The sequence below is a fragment of the Trachemys scripta genome, chromosome 2 (genome assembly GCF_013100865.1).
Source record: "Trachemys scripta elegans isolate TJP31775 chromosome 2, CAS_Tse_1.0, whole genome shotgun sequence".
NCBI classification, from domain to species: domain Eukaryota; kingdom Metazoa; phylum Chordata; order Testudines; family Emydidae; genus Trachemys; species Trachemys scripta.
The window spans coordinates 92,905,838-92,923,130 of NC_048299.1; the positions used below are offsets into that span (position 1 = coordinate 92,905,838).

The 17,293-nt window shown below is 38.3% G+C and overlaps 1 protein-coding gene and 1 long non-coding RNA gene across 4 annotated transcripts in view; one reads left to right on the forward strand and one right to left on the reverse strand.

Annotated features, from left to right (window-relative positions):
* The window catches only part of LOC117872620, a 72,085-nt gene that overhangs the window by 28,709 nt on the left and 26,083 nt on the right, over positions 1-17,293 (forward strand). For both annotated transcript variants that reach the window (XR_004644532.1, XR_004644531.1), the window contains exon 3: positions 17,071-17,138. This is a non-coding gene — a long non-coding RNA (uncharacterized LOC117872620). The remainder of the gene's footprint in view (positions 1-17,070; positions 17,139-17,293) is intronic.
* Positions 387-17,293, reverse strand: part of EGFR (epidermal growth factor receptor) — a 228,368-nt gene continuing 211,461 nt past the window's right edge. Inside the window, exons 23-28 of one of the 2 annotated variants that reach the window (XM_034761273.1) lie at positions 16,600-16,746; positions 11,670-11,767; positions 10,922-11,089; positions 10,758-10,805; positions 10,414-10,519; positions 387-9,338 (exon numbers count right to left, since the gene is read on the reverse strand). In XM_034761273.1, coding sequence (XP_034617164.1) covers positions 8,962-9,338; positions 10,414-10,519; positions 10,758-10,805; positions 10,922-11,089; positions 11,670-11,767; positions 16,600-16,746 — 944 coding nt within the window. In that variant the 3' untranslated portion in view covers positions 387-8,961. The remainder of the gene's footprint in view (positions 9,339-10,413; positions 10,520-10,757; positions 10,806-10,921; positions 11,090-11,669; positions 11,768-16,599; positions 16,747-17,293) is intronic. The other variant, XM_034761274.1, reaches the window with a different exon arrangement.

Genomic DNA, 17,293 nt, shown 5'->3' on the forward strand with positions numbered 1-17,293 from the left:
TCAATAAAGTGTTCTGTGTACGCTCAAGAACTTGTCTCTTTCACCAAGAGAAGTTGGTTCAATAAAAGACATGAGCTCACCCACTTTGTCTCTCTGATACCCTAGGACCAACATGGCTACAGTACTGCAAATTAGTGTTTGTAAATTGTGTGGTGATCCTCGTGTGAAAAGTACTATAGAAGTGCAATGCATTAGTATAACCTGGGAAGGAAATTGGAGTATATTAAGAAACCCAAGCTGGATTTGCTCATCTCTAGAGCCCTGCATGGACACAAAATTTGTATCGTCAACCGATCCGCAAACATGGTTCGCGGATATCTGTGGATATCTGCAGATTTGCAGCGCTCTAATCTCTAGAAAGAACAAAGTACTACAAAATAGCAAAGTCATATTTCATTACTTTTATTAAAATAAAAATATCATGCATTAATATACATTAGACATTTCTGGGAACCAGTTATATGAATTTTAAGACTACATAATTTTCTGCATAAAATAAGTCAAGGTGGTTCAGCATGCAGCTTATGTAATGGAAGGGGCTGGGCAAAAGGTGCTGGAGTAGCTTTTTCTCTGTGTACAAAGTTCATCTCTAAAGAAAAAATTACTAATTTACAAATGAGTATAATGGGGACTTATCCAGACTGATCTTATGCTTCATGAATCCAGTTCCAACTCCTCTGACCTTTTACTATCTTAGCTACACAATGTATTTTACTCCTAGAGGAAGCCCAGGCTAACTTTTCTCTCTTCTACATATCCTATAGAAATCTCCATTACATTTAGGACTACGTGCTTCTCTTGACCCTTGTATGCAACTCCCATTTAATTCAACGGAGAGTTCCACCATTTGGATTAATACCCTACATCTGGTATGACCCTCACTGATATGGTTTCCCCTTCTCTGCAACCCTACTCATTCATGCTTTCATGTTGTTTGTCTGAATGTATTAAAACTAGATTTCATTGTTTGCTTTTTTTCATATGATTATTTAGTCTGTTGCCTGGAGTCGGGGGGTTGTGAGTTATATTTATTTATTTTTCCAGGCATTTTTGTGGTGTCATTTCCCCCCCTTACATACTGAAGTCTTTTGTGAGTTTTTAGTTTAGTTTTATTTTATGTATCTATATCCCCTTACCATGGATTCTTGCTTTGTTAATGCTGATGGAGAGATAAGCTTAAGAAGGGACTTTTTAAAATAGCATACAGTTTATAAATGGGCAATAGAGTGGGCCTCAAAAGCAAAATCTCCTGTGGATTTGAGCTTGAGGGTTTGATTTGAGCTTGAGGGTTTGCTTTGAGTTGGTTGCTATATTTGTGGTAAAAATGAAGGAGAGCCATCGCTGTGCATTTCAAAGAGTGCGTTTCCCTAGCATCTCGGTAAACAGCAGCTGCAATGGCCAAACCTGTTAGTTGTATCGTAGTGCACTATGAAACTCCAATAGTGAACACTGGGCACGAGGGCAGCATAAATGTACTAGCGAGAGGAAAGGTGCCTTGCTATTAAGCTCAGTAAGCTCTGGTTAAATCCCCATAGTGACACCTTTTCAAAATCTCTCAATGAAAGACTTTTAACATTAGCTCTTCCATGGCTATTCACCCTACAAACCAGCCAACCTGACTTATTCACCCCCACAAACACGATACAGTATATTACAATAAATGTTCTCCAAAAATTAAAAACAAGAAAGAATTATACACCTTATTTTTATCACTCGATATACAAACAATCTTTGATCAATAGTATAAATCATGCAACTGTATAAAAGACAGCATTTCTTATTTGTACAAATAGTGCTTTCATAGTTGATTAACTTTACAATGCTAAAAGGTACTCTCTCTCTATGGATATATTGCTTGACAGTTTACTATGACCAAGACATTACTCCCAGTTGATTGCATCATTACAAAGAAGCCTAAAATGGGCACTGGATCCGTTGGATGCATAGCGAGAGGGATTTTCCAAAGCACTCAATATTAGCCTCACTCTGCTCCCACTGAAATCAATGATGAAACTCCCAGTAAATGGAGTAGGAGCAGAATTTGGCCAACAATGGCTTTTCAAAACCCCCACCTTTCAGATAGATTCTAAGATATTAGAAGGATGTTTTGGAAAAAGCTCCAGGACCACTGGGAGGGCTAAGAACATGTACCGTATCACCTACATACGGACAAATCCCTCATAAAGCTATTGGTTAGGTTCAGAGCTGGGGTTTTTGATTTTTCAGCTTGTTCATAAGGAGGATGAATTTCTCTGAGGTAACAATGAGGTGGGGAGGGGGGGCTACATATATATATGGCAGAACATAAAGGACCAAAATCCTTGCTTCAGGCATTTTGCCACTGACTTTGTTGGGACCAGGGTTTGGTTCAATGCATCATGTGGCTTTTGACAGCCATGTTCCAGATTGTTTCATTCATTCTTAAAGAATCCCTTTCCTTGACTTTAACACTACTGAATGTTTGCTATACGTTCATTCTTAACTGTGTTATACCCGAAGAATATTACATCCTTCTCTCAAAGTCACCTTAATTCCCATTAACATTAATTGGAAATTATAACCATAATTGCCAGTCTATACGTTTTAAGGAAATACTGGTGCCCTGGAAACCTGGGCAGTGTTCAAAGCAGGCAGAACGTCTGGCAGGGAGACAGAAATGCGTCATGAAAATCTCATGCTTTTAGTTAGCATCCCATCTTGAAAGAAACAATGTAATCAAAAACATGTTTGCAAAGTGGCAGTCTTATCTGCCTACAACCTTCCCCAGTCACTTCATTATTTTCCACTCCATTTTTTTTTCTGACACTTCCAAAACCTGAAGTCCTTGTTCAGTTTTCAGTCAGTCCCTATTTGGTCCAAACTCCCCTTAATTTAACTAGAGTTTTGACTGAGCAGACCACAAGTCAAAATTGAATAAAGACATCAGATTTGGCCCGTGTGCTATGCATGGCTCCAGTTGGATCTCTGTGGGCAGATCCTTGTTCTCATGAAGAGGACTTCAGTGGGGCTCAGTGCAGATCCTTTTGCAGGATTAGGGGGCAATGATCCCCCCCCCTCAAATAAGAAACTGTGGAAGTGGTTATCAATTGGCATTTTGATTTATTACTTTAAAGCAAGAAAATAAGACACACTCTCTTTGGTCCTAAAGCAAACCGTTTAAAAAGTTACGTAAAGGTGTCTTGTTTTTCTTTTTGATAAATCTTTTTTTTTTCCTTATTTTATTTTATTTTATTTTATTTTTTTTAAAAAAGACTTTTAAAAGGCATATGTTAGAGCAGAGAAGAAACAAAACTTATTGGGAAAGCAAAGCTAAAAAAATGGGATTTCAATATAAAAATCCGGTTTAGTGGTGATTTAACAACAACATTACAAAACACTCGAGTTAAGTGGCAGTATAACTATACAAAGTTTAAAATTTCATTACTGTACATTTTCTTCAGGAAGGGGGATACAAAGAGATACATTTTCTCACTTTGTCCTGACTAAAGTGTTTTCTCACAGAGAAATGTGTTCCAGAAAAAGAAAAAGAAAAAGAAAAAGCTAGGGCAATTTTACCAGCAGACAGTGAAGAGGTAGCAGCTTGTGTGCTATAGTAGATGTTAACCTTCTAACCTGAAAAATGAATGCTTGTCAGGAAATGCAAAGTGTCTCATTGACATTCAGTTATTCATCACCAGACAGACTGAGGACACCTCATGCACTTCTCAGTATGAAGCGCTTGAATCATTTGAAGTCCTGTGGTCCTGTTAAATTGGATCTGGAATACACATACTTGATCTTCTGTGCACAGGATAAAATTCACATTTGTAGCACAAAGCCTGAGTAAATGGGTTTTGCACCAAACCCCTCCCCCCAACCAAACAAAAAACAACAACACCCAACCTATGTGGAAGTTGAGAGGATTTTTCTCCCAATCAGCAGGTAGGGCATAGGGCGCCTGCTTAGCCACTCATAATTGCTGCTATCATCATGAGCTGAAGTAGTAGGCAATGACTGCTGTGCCTTCCCCTCTAAGAAAATTTTGGGCCAGTGGATCTGTATTGTGTGTAGATTCCCTGGCTCTGGTCCCTCTATATAATTCTGCCTACAGCCACCCCATCCCATGCAGGCCTGTTTCCTTTCAGAGGAAATGCAATGCTATCTATCACTTTAGGGCCCTAACGATCAGCTGAATGGGATAGGAAGGAGCAGCAAATCAACCTTAAAGATTAAAAAAACTTGAGGAGCACCATGGATTCCAAATTGCTCTGACCAAAGAAATTCATCAGGTTATTTTGCTTCACTTGGAAGTGAGACAAGGGCATCGGACCCTGCAGAAAATTTGCTTTATATGATATAGTGAAACGTTTTCACCATTTCCCAAGCCAGCTCCTTCCCAGTGCAAAACAAAACAATTTACAGCCAAGTGAGCTATAGTACACTGCACTGTACACAGAACACTGAAAAACATCAAATGAACTTGAAAATTCTGACTTAAACCTTGAATTTCCCGGTATTTTGCAGTTTACCTTTATGATGTTGAAATGTAGTGTTTAAAAATAGCATTTTAACATTAATTTCATATTAGTTGCTAAGCTAGTGATTGTGGTATGGTAAGTACACACAATACTGTTCAGAGTCATTCCTTTCTATGTGAGAAATTAGAGGCAGCATTTTAAAACTCTTTCCCATGTGAGAGTTAAAAGCTGTTGTGCTCTGATAGGTCTCTCTCTATTCAGGCATATTTTTTAAAAAGACATTTTATGCACACAACTCCTGATAGACCACCCTTTAAAATGGTTCTGGGCTATCATGTATTAGTATTTAGGGAAACACTTTTATAATGGACCTGACTACAGACTCTTAATCATAATGGCATAATTGGCGCTGCTTTATTATTAATCAACTTGCAATTTTAACTTCCTTGCAAACTGCTCAAAATGAGAATCTGCGTTTTGCTCAGATATTGCAAGAACATTCTCCTTTAGCTACTCTCCTAGTTTTAAACGGGAGGAGCTTTGACCACTTTATAATGGAGACCACTCTGAATGCCCAGGAAAAATGTTATAGTCTACGTTATAATTAGGTTCTACTCTAATGCGGCAACAATTTATATAGCAATACATCTGTAATCACACTTTAAATATAATAAAAAACCTTTTCTTGTTATACAGACCTTCTCTATAATACAAAAACCACGAAATCCCATTCCAACACAGCAACTAATACCCTCGTTTGACAAAAACAAGTGAGCAACTTGGATACCAGTGAAATATTGCTTAATTATACCTACAGTCTGCTTCATATCAGTTGGATCCTGGGGCTAGATTCATAAATCTTCTAGCAAATTGATTATGGACAGATAAAGCTACATGGGTTTTGTGATACTTCACTGGCCACTTAGGTTTGTTTGATTGTTTTATTGTAGATCACTGAGTGGTGACACACAGCTGTTTCATAGTCATCATATGAAACTGTACGATTTATTCTGAAATCTAGCACACTCTAGAGGAGGTGATCTGTAAGAGATCTTGAAGTGTAATTTATCATTGCCTTTATGCCTGTGTACAGGCGCATATGCTCACTGTTGCCCTCTAGTGACTTGCCCACAGAAAGGATAGGGGACTTTAGACTACTACCAGCTGAGATGGTTCACCTTTATCTCAGCTATAGAGAGGCCTGACTAAATTGCCTGAGATGCAGAAGGAGAAGGGTTATAGTCCTGGATACAGTATAACAGCAGCTTATCAGGATTCCAAAACAAAGGTGAAAGTGACACAGAACTCCCATGGATTCGTTTAGATCGCTACAATACAAAGAGGAATCTTTGCTGCTGCACAATTTGTGTGCTCCAGTAAAAAAAAATCAGATCATTTAAACCACACATTTACTTATTTTAAATGCATTGAAATGGTTTGATACAATGAAGCTGAGCTGATATGCTAATGTGCTCATTGCCCTTCTTTTCTGCTCGTGTTTGAATAACTTAGGGCTGCCTATTAGGAAATCATGACACATTTATCAGAATTATTTAAAAATATTGTTAGTTCATAAACCTAGAGTCTGTGCTACATAAATTAGGATAGTTCATAAATTACAGACAATCTTGCATCAGAAGCTGGCTCCTATATTCTCTCTGCTATGTTTTCCATTAAACAATAAATAACAAAAGAGAACTCAGCCTTAGATTTCTTAAACACTCTTAAAGGATATAGCTGCGTGACACTCATTGGCTTTCGTGGTCATGTTACAAAATTCTCCAGGAACCATTTAAAAAATGTAGAGAGGTTAATCTGTATTAAATAGTTTCCATGCTACATAATGCTGGTAACTTATAGTGTTTTTTTTTTTTTTTTTTAAATAACCACTTTTAAAGCTAAAAATGTCTCTGAAACATTTTGGGAATAACATTGGCAAGACTGTAGGAAAAGCTGTAGTACTGTATTGTACTGTATTGCTTTGAGTAGTAGACTTAGTAAACGATCCATGACGTCTGTTGGAAAGTCGTCTGACAAATATACAATCCCCGTGTGAGCTTGTTAATGGGGGAAAAAAAAGATAAAAAGATTGTTAAGATGACTGTGTGTGTCTATGTGCGCGTGTGTGTGTCTGGCGCATTTTGAACATGGCATTAAAATTTTGCTTTCAGGTACACAAGTATAGATCTGGGGTAAACTGTACTTGAGAGCACAATTGTTTTCAATGTTTTAGTTACAAGGAAATAATACAAGTTGTTACATATTCCCTGCAAGGCTGTGGCTGGGCTCCAATCATTGTGAGTGAGATGCGCCCAAAGAGGATAACAATAAATTGATCACCTTTGCTCTCCAGCTCCAGACCCTGTACTGTTAGAGACACATTGTTATACGTGTACTGGTTTTCAATGACAGTCTGCATTGCACTGATCTCACATGAGAGATTTCACACAGTCAGTCTTCACGCTCCCCCCCCGCCCCCCCCAAAAAACCAGCCAAACAAACCTGCCATGACAACATTTTAAGGGATTTGGGCCTGATCCTGGACTCAAATGCAATATTTCAACTGGAATTTACATTGAGGTATTCCAAACATAGCAGAGAAGGAGTGAAATTTGACCATTCCCTGATTCTATAGGTTGCAATGATGTCTCAAGTATAAATGTTACATATTTTCTGTTACAGTTTTTATGTCATCTCAAGTAATTTTCCAATGATTAACTATTAATTATGGATCTTCGCATGCAAATCGCTTACTTCACATCTGGCTTCAGATCCAACTATTTGGCTAAAATATTCTTTCCAGCAAGGCAGTGGAGGGATGCCTCCATATTACTATTACTCTTTGTAATGCTTTAACTATTTTTTTCCTACTCCTTTCAAAGAAGACAGCAAAAATGTTAACAAAAGGTATTAAAAGAACTTCAGGAGTTTTAAAAACTACACACGACTTAAAGAGAACCAATCTCTGTAACTTTTTGTGCGACAATGGTTTTATGTACAATATATATATTGTATATTTATTATTAAACCAAATATTGATTTGGACTATTCCACTGTGACAATTAGACAACCAGACTTGGACTTCAAAGAAGCCTGTGGCATTCCCAGTCCCTGATTTCAGAAGAGTAAACTAAACAATTGCATTCAAACACTTCAGACTATTCTTTTTCCTGTTTGATTCATTATCACTGTATTTTCTTTACACCTAGCATAAAAAGGCCACCTTAACACAACAGTTGTAGTCGTGTAAGAGACAACAGATTCCCGCACAGTAATACAGCAATTGGCAATATTCTGCCACAAGTTTAACAGAGTATATTGATGTATTCCCCCCCCCGCCGCCGCCTTTTCTTTGCAATTTTCGTACAGGAAAAAAGTTTTTTTGACTGAGCTATTTTAAAAAAACCAACAAAATCTCATTTCCTTGGGTTGCATTTTTTGTCTTAGCCAAGTTTAATTTAGTGTAATTGCATTCTGATCACCAGCTCTCTCAAAAATAACCCAATTAACACCTTTTGCATTTCCTTGCTCTTTATGGAAAGTTTGTCCAAATGAGATTGAGACAAAGGGAACTGACACTTCATTTTTCAGTCATAGCAACATCTTTAAAAATTTTGTTAAAAATGTAATTTGACAAATCTAGAGCTAACCAATGGAATGGAAAAAAGAAAGGCTTGCATTCAACATACAGAAAACAGACTTGTGAGTACTTTATAAACATTTACAAACAACTCTTCTGTGTGCTGAGTTCTTCCTGCTGATCTCCAACAGTAGTGGTCAGTAAAGTAATGTGTGCTGCCATCCAGTCCTTGAGCTAAATACACTGTGGGTTATAAAATTCCACCAACCTGTTCCATTTTAAAAACTACTTCATCAAGCAGAATCTCCACACTTCTCTCTGACTCATTTTTTTCTTGTTTGTACCAGTACAGTAAATGAAGTCAATATTTAAGATCCAATAATTTGGAATAGCTATTCAACTTTCAAAGAGTTTGAAAAAAACAACAACCTCTTCTCAGGGGATTTAATAATGTATTGCTTCTTCTTTTTTTTCCTCGTGGTCCGAGAGTCACATAATAGTACAACAAGCAAGCATCTCATCTTGTAAAAGATCCAAAAATTCCATTAGAAATGTTTATAAAAATATGCATTGTAGAAAGGAATTCTTACAGTTAATCCCAAAATGGCTTTTTATAATCCTACCATTTGAAAACAAAAGGAATGCATCTGCAATTTCTTATCTGCAGGAAGTTCTTGCTCTAGTCCAACATGCATGCAGGTGTACAGTATGTGCCTAAGTTATGTACGTGGATGGACAAGGAAAAGCCCCAAATATATAGTAAAATGAGCTTGGTGAATTCAGCCCACCAGCTTGAAAGGAAAAGCGTGTCTGTCAGTGAATTGTGATTGCTCTTCTGTCAGTTCATAGCTTGATCTGCAGCAGCCAGGTGGTTCATCTGGATTTTAGTTTGTATTACTGCAAGAAGAGAGAGTTTTTCTGTGGTCATGCTGAGGCTTCAATGTATTCACTTTTTGGTGCTGCTACCCTTAAGTATTCAGGATTTTCTGCTGCAGGAACTTTAAAGATGCCATTAGCCTTAGTTTCCTTAGGAAAGTAGTCCTGTTGGTAGTCAGGATTGTCCAGATTTATTTGGTGATTGGCTGTTTGGTCCCAGTAGGGGGAGCTCTCAAAAACCGTTTTGACAAAAGGAGACTGGCTTGCGTTGAGATACTCTGGGTTGTTCACTGCTATGCTGTGGGAATTCTGATAGCTTGAAGCTGTAGAGGGCTTTGGGTTTACAGGGAAGGAGACGTTGTTGTAGATTGGATTCTGTTCTACAAATGCCGATGGTTTTTTGGGGATTGACTGATTGACATATTCTGAGATTTAAAAAGAAAGAAAGAAAGCAATAAAGATATGTAACTAATGCAGCCCTTTAAATGATCTGATGTGTATTTTTAATCACATGGAAACAATCTTTTCACACATCAGCCCACAAGTCTTTTGGATCTTTCTCAGGATTCCAAGACTAAGCCAAAGGCAGGAAGTTCCATTGAACAAAGGTTCAAGGAATCAGATTTTCAAAGCAGCCAAGGGAATTTAGCCACACATTTCCCATGGCTTTTAATGAAGTGTGTTTGCAGAAATCCCCATGAGTGTTCTGAAATCTGAGCCAGGGAGTTTAGCTGAGAGCAACCAGATATCTGGAGAAATACTTAAAGATAATGGAAATGCAATAAATAAATAAATAAATAAATAAATAAAAGACCAACAGTGACTGAGACCCCATATCCCACTATTACAATGCTCAATGCTGGTTCTTTCCCTTACTCAACTGCTGTACTATTTGAGGACAAAGCATTGCGAGTGTATCATTTTATGAAAACAGCCTTGTCACACTCTTACTGATCTTCTGGTTACAAAGAACTACTATACAAGTACATGTGAGACTGCGGTTAGCAACACTGTGTATTTCATTGTGCCATCCATTCTGCTGGAGTATATTTCTGTTCGGAAAGCAGTAAAACAGCAATAACAAGAAGCAGAGTTTCTACAATAAAAACAATGAAGAGGACTAAAGAGTTCTTAGAAGAGACTTTCTGAAATGTCTGATTGGTAGAAAAAAGAAAAAAAGCCTTGATAAGGCACCCACAACAAAAAGTAGAAATCTGATTGGTGGTGATGGTGGATGATATGTGGTTAAGAAGCTGTCAGAAAAGATCTAGGAAAAAATGAAAAGAAAAATTCTGCACAATTTCCCCATCCCCATTTATTGACCAGTGACGAAAAACTGTGGGGATCTTTAGGGATCCTTTGCTGAGGGAGGGGAAGGAAAATGATTACCCAGAGATCACCAAGAATCCTCAAAGATCTAAAAGAGAAGCAGATGGCATTCCAAGTTGCTGATCAATGAATGAACTTGAGGATCAGGTGATACCTAACAGATGTACTCACCTGGAGCAGGCAGGAAGCCATCATCTATGCTGTCTTCCAAGATGATGCCAGTTGGATCTGAACTGTAGCGCTGGACAAAGCTGTCATCCCTCACGGGGTATCTCTGCTAGGTTAAAGGTACAGGTTAAGAAATCGAGTATAGAATAGACTATTTCATAGAGGCTAGTGTGTACAGGTATGTGTATGTGCAGAAAAAAAAGGGGTGGGGAGGAAGAGAAAGCCAACACCTGGTGATGAAATTGAGGCACTATCTCTGCTAAATCAAGACTTGATTCTTTAATTCAGTTCACGACATTAACACAGCGATGAGATACTTTTAACAGTAGCTGCTCACATTTACTTACCCCATTTCTATCAATGCAGGTTGTGGCTGAATTGTTGCTGGTAGCACTCTTCAAAAGAGAGAAAGAGAGAGAAAAGATATTTTAAAAAGAGAAAAATATTGTCTGACCTGGGAAATGACTAATTCTAAATAGTTAGGTGTGTGAATATGGATGAAATATCATACCAATGAACTCAAGAGGGGAGTCCGGGATGTGGAGGGGCTGTTGAAAAATCCCTGGTGTGGAATGAGGTACTCGTCTGCATCAACAATGTCCTCCATGTCCTCCTCTTCCATCAAGGTCCGATAAAACTTGGAGTCCGTAGGGCTTGGCAAGTGCATTCTTTCATCTCCCTGTCAACCAAACCACAGTAAGAGCAGCTTGCTGGACACCCTCCTGCCTGCACTACAGCAAAGCAACTGATTTCTGCTGCTACTGCTGCTGTTCTCCTAAGTAGCTCTTCTTTCCACATTAAATGTTCTGAAGAGCACAATCCTGCCTTGGCAGAGAAATGGACTCAGTGGTCTAACAGGTCTTTTCCTGTAACTTCTTTGCTTCTATGAAAGATGAAGTAACCTGACATTCTTAGTCACATTTCTGTTCCTCATATCCATATTTATTATTTGTTCTGTTTTTTATTTTTAAGCAATATGGTAATATGCTAAAGTATTTACTGTAACAACTTGGAAATGGACTAGAACAATCAGTGTTACAGTTTTCTTTAACTGAAAGAAGTAGCATGAGACTATATTGTTGATGTTCATGTGGTCTGGTTTCTTTTGAGATTTGGTCATGGAATCATTGAACTCCTTAGCTTGCTCATCTGTGAGCATACCATGTGTATTATTTCATATTTGCTGTTATTTCCCCTGGGCATCTTTCTAAGTGACCGTTTGACATCTTGGTTTCCTGGTAAAACAAATTGAACAATACCTGTATAACAAGATAGCGCTGAGGATCTCGAGCCATTTTGGAGAATTCTGATATCAGCTCACGAAACTTGGGGCGACTGTCTGCATCTATCATCCAGCCTGAAGGGACAGTATGGAAAACAAAGCACAAGTCAAATGATCTTAGCTATTAAACCTGAAGAGAGTTTTAAAATAAGATGTAAAGGATAGGAACTATATTGTGCTTGGTACATGTGAAGCTGTTACATCAAACCGTAACAAATAGAAATCCATTCACATCAGCTTTTCGTTAGGCTTTATTCTTTGTTCCTTTTGGGCATTTAAGAACAACACCCCCTGCTCTTCTTGCAAGACCAAAAAAATAGAAGACATGGTAGAAAGATTCCTGCTTAGCATCAACATGCAGGGAGTACCCTCTTTTAACTCCTGCTTGCATAGTCCTCCTAAAAGTCAGGATCCCTGCTCCACACAAGCTCACCACATAGCAGCCCACACGATGGGGCAGGGAGTGGTGAACCAGGAGACAGGGAGGGAATCCAATGCTATGCAGGCCCTGACATACCCCCACTCCACCTGGCAGATCTGTGAAGGCTTCTCTCCCCCATTGCCCTATATATCTGACCAGTACCTGGCCTGGTGACGGTATCTGGATTTGCCTCCAGTGCAACAATTTTGTTCTCATTTACACGGGTGCATCTCTCATGGAAATCACCTGGGTAACTGAGACCAGAACAGGGCCCCATGAGTAACTGTTGATTTTTAATCATCTCCTATGCACAGCACCCTACAGATAGGCTAACAGAACTCGGCAGACTTTCTGGGACAAAAAGTTGATTTGTTGAAAAATGGAGTTTCAGCTGATCTGACACTATCTGTGAATTTGACATGATTAGTTTTGGCCAGGAACCAGCTTCAGAGGAAGGGATGAGTGGATGGAAAGAAAGAAAGAAAATGAACATGCAAGTCACCTTTAGCCTGGTAGTTAGAGCACTTGCTTGGGAGGTGAGACACCCAGGTTTGAATCCCCACTCTAGAATAGTAACAAACTCAGATCTTCCTCTCCCGGTGAGCATCCTAACCACTAGGCTATCTATTATTGTAGGGTGGGTTGCGCTCAGTCTCTTCTGTTGAAGTTATTCCACTTTGTCTAAATCCTTAAATATTCATTGGAGCAGGGAGTTGAACGCATGCCTCCCTGTGGTTTACGGAATTCCTGTTTCTGCAATAATGGCTTTCACTTTGCTCAGATACTCCAGCCTATGCAGGAAATTCATCTCACTATTGGGGTAAATGGGGAATCTGAGATATGGTGGCTATTGTAAAGTAATGTCAATTCATTTTTAAAAACACGCTGGTTAATTGAGCTGTGGGTCGAATTTTGTCACGTACCTTTAAAACCAATAAACTTTGCTTTATAACAACTTTGAAAGAAAACCCAATTTACAGTTCTCTCCAGTGGTGAGATGCGTTTCCTCTGCCCTAACTTCTGTACGGAGGAGCGGCATCGTTCTTCATTGCTAATTATTCTAAATGAAGTCACTGGATCTATAGAGATTTACACTAGGGCAGAAACTGGACCATTAGATTGAAACAGGTTTTAATATATAATATTAAGTTAATTTTATACATATTTTAATGTTTAATATTTTATTGGTTTAGATTTTTATTTATAATTTGATGTAGTGATTATTTTGCACATTTTATTAGTTTTGTCTTTCTAAGTTGACATGATTTTTTTTTTTTTTTATATTTCAGTTAAGGTTTCCTTTAAGTGTTTCAACAGTCTTCCCTACTAAATACAAGTTTGGGCCTGATCTCATTATAGTTGGTAAAACTCCCACTGGCTTCAATGGGCTCTTTGGTAGAAACTCATGTTTAGATTTCTTTTCAGATTAGAAGTGTGTGTCTTTATTTGGCTGATCTTTTACCAGTAAAACTATTTCAGATCTCATAGAATCATAGGACTGGAAGGGATCTCGAGAGGTCATCTAGTCCAGTCCCTTGCACTCAAGACAGGATTTATCTACACCATCCCTGACAGGTGTTTGTCTAATCTGCTCTTAAAAATCTCCAGTGATGGAGATTCCACAACCTCCCTAGGCAATTTATTCCAGTGCTTAACCACTCTGACAGTTAGGAAGTTTTTCCTAATGTCCAACCTAAACCTCCCTTGCTGCAATTTAAGCCCATTGCTTCTTGTCCTATCCTCAGAGGTTAAGAACAACAATTTTTCTCCCTCCTCCTTGTAACAACCTTACAAAACTGTTATGTCTTTTCCAGACTAACCAAACCTAATTTTTTAAATCTTCCCTCATAGGTCATGTTTTCTAGACCTTTTATTAATTTTGTTGCTCTTCTCTGGACTTTCTCCGATATGTCCATATCTTTCCTGAAATGTGGTGCCCAGAACTGGACACAATACTCCAGCTGAGACCTAATCAGCATGGGGTAGAGCGGAAGAATTCCTTCTCGTGTCTTACTTACAACACTCCTGCTAATATATCCCAGAATGATATTTGCTTTTTTTGCAACAGTATTACACTGTTGACTCATATTTAACATATGGTCCACTATGTCTCCCAGATCCCTTTCCACAGTACTCCTTCTTAGGTAGTCATTTCCCATTTTGTATGTTTGCAACTGATTGTTCCTTCCTAAGTAGAGTACTTTGAATTTGTCCTTATTGAATTTCATGCTATTTACTTTAGACCATTTCTCCAGTTTGTCCAGATCATTGGGAACTTTAATCCTATCCTCCACCGCACTTGCAACCCCTTCCAGCTTGGTATCATCCACAAACTCTCGATGCCATTATCTAAATCACTGATGAACATATCCAACTATCTTCTTACTAATCGTTGTTTGCTGTGTTGTTGTAGCCATGCTGGTCCCAGTTTTGAAAGCTGGGTGTGGTAATATCTTTTATTGGACCAACTTCTGTAGGTGGAAGGGACAAGTTTTCAAGTTTACACAGAGCTCTTCTTCTAAATCATTGATGAAGATATTGAACAGAACAGGACCCAGAACTGATCCCTGCGGGACCCCACTCATTATGCCCTTCCAGCATGACTGTGAACCATTGATAACTACTCTCTGGGAATGGTTTTCTAACCAGTTTTGCACCCACCTTATCGTAACTCCATCTAGATTGTATTTCCCTAGTTTGTTTATGAGAAGGTCATGCGAGACAGTATCAAAAGCTTTACTAAAGTCAAGATATACCATGTCTACCGCTTCCTCCCTATCCACAAGGCTTGTTATCCTGTCAAAGAAAGTTATCAGGTTGGTTTGACACGATTTGTTCTTGACAAATCCATGCTGACTGTTACTTATCACTTTATTATCTTCTAGATGTTTGCAAATTGATTGCTTAATTATTTGCTCCATTATCTTTCCAGGTACAGAAGTTAAGCTGACCGGTCTGTAATTCCCCAGGTTGTCCTTATTTCCCTTCTTGTAGATGGGCACTATATTTGCCCTTTTCCAGTCGTCTGGAATCTCTCTGTCTTCCATGACTTTTCTAAGATAATTGCTAATGGCTCAGATAGCTCCCCAGTCAACTCCTTGAGTATTCTAGGATGCAATTCATCAGACCCTGGTGACTTGAAGATATCTAACCCATCTAAGTAATTTTAAACTTGTTATTTTTCTATTTTAGCCTCTGATCCTACCTCATTTTCACATCAACCTCATGAAATTTTTTTTTTAAAATTTGTTAGTCTCTAAGGTGCCACAAGTACTCCTGTTCTTCTTTTTGCTCATTTTCACTGACATTCACTATGTTAGATGTCCAATCACTGCCAACCTTCTTGGTGAAAACCAAAACAAAGAAGTCTTTAAGCACCCACATTTTCTGTTATTATTTCCCCCTAACCCCCATTGAGTAGAATCTCTGTCAGTATTCAACCACAGACCTGTCTTAACTTGCTGCTTAATATTTCTAGAACTACACTAAATCAGGAAATATTGTGAATTCCAGTGAAGTATCATTGTCAGTGCTTTGTCTGCATAGCATGGGTATAAATGCTTCATTACCATGCACTAAGGGAGGTTGTGAAATCAGCTAGTTGGTCCATTAGATCTGTCAAGATCTCATTTTAGCAGGCTAACCCTTTTTGGATGAGTGATTTATTGTTATTATTAGTAGTAGTAAGAAGTATGTATTCAGAGACTCCTAAAACCCTAACATTAGTAGAAGTCAATTCTTTGAGTCAAAGAAAAGTTTAATCTCTTTGATGACTTTGTACATTTTATCTAAGAAAGTGTTTAAACGCCACCTAGTGGGCTGCTTGTGAATGTCTTCTAATGTACTTACAGTAATAAGGACATGGAACCAATGCTGAAGAAACTTGCTTTACCAAATCTGCCAGCTCCTGTGCATTTACTGTAATGACTGTGTCTGAGTATAAGTAATAAAAAATTGGGGGTCAGACCAGTTATGAAGCTCAGGATCCTGACTCGAAGTCTTCATGTGCAGCCATTAATATTGTGATTGTCTGCGGCTCTCAGACATTTTTTCCTATTGTGTTTGTTGTTGAATGAAATGAAATGAAAACACAGGAAGAGAAGTCAGGACTGATGATTCAGTGTGCAAAATTGGAAACCTGGGGCTATATTCTGACCTCAGCAACACTGGAGTAATTCTGGAGTAATTCTACGGTTAATCTCGATTTACACTGGTGTAATCTAAGTTTTTATACCCTGCTCACCACCACAATGATGAGAAATGAGAATTTGGACTCTGAGCTGTAGTTAAAGAAAAATCTGCTGTCTTGTCTGAAGGATGAGATGTCTGAACATACCACAGTGATGTTACTCTTCTCCTATAGCACATAGGCATGTTTTCCTGTGAATCTCAGGAATACAGCATAGCATGCAAATGTTCCATAACTAGAACCATTTTCCTTCTTACTAATATGAACTACATGGACATGTACAAGAACTGAACTCACATTTGACCATGATCATATAGACATCAATAGTACAGATAGGAGGCTGGGGCAAACGCTCGCCCTTCTCCAAGACAGATGAAATTTCACTGGCTGGGATGCCATCATACGGTTTTGATCCAAATGTCATTAATTCCCAAACAGTGACACCTGAAGAATAGGAGAAAGGGACAATGTTAGAATCTCATCAGGTCAGCAAGGATACATGATGTTCCCAAAGCACAGCAGACCTGGTCTGTTTGGCCTAGGAACAGCACATATCAGAGAGAGAGAGTGGAGGCATTAACCTTTGTTTTAGAGTTGCTAAGGCTCACTAAAGGGGCCATCATTGTTTATTCACTTGCCAACTGTTCATGGAGGAAGAAAATGTTCCATCTTACAGATGTAGCTATTTTAATGAGGCCGGAGTTAACAAAACAAATTGAAATAATCAGGTCTTTTCTTTCTTTCTTTTCTTTTTTTTTTTTTTTTTAGGGTTTTACAGAAGGTAAAATCTCAATGTTCAGCTCTACTTCACGACTTCACCTCTTCACAACAGAAAGGTATTAGGTTGCTAATTACTGATTCCAACCCACAAAGTGTTTTTTGTTTTAAATAAAAGTTTTGTTATTGTTTTAAATAATCTCTTTGGAGGTAAAATAATATCTCCTCTCTTTGAAGGATTTCTAAATTAACTGCAGCAAAATATTTTCTTTCA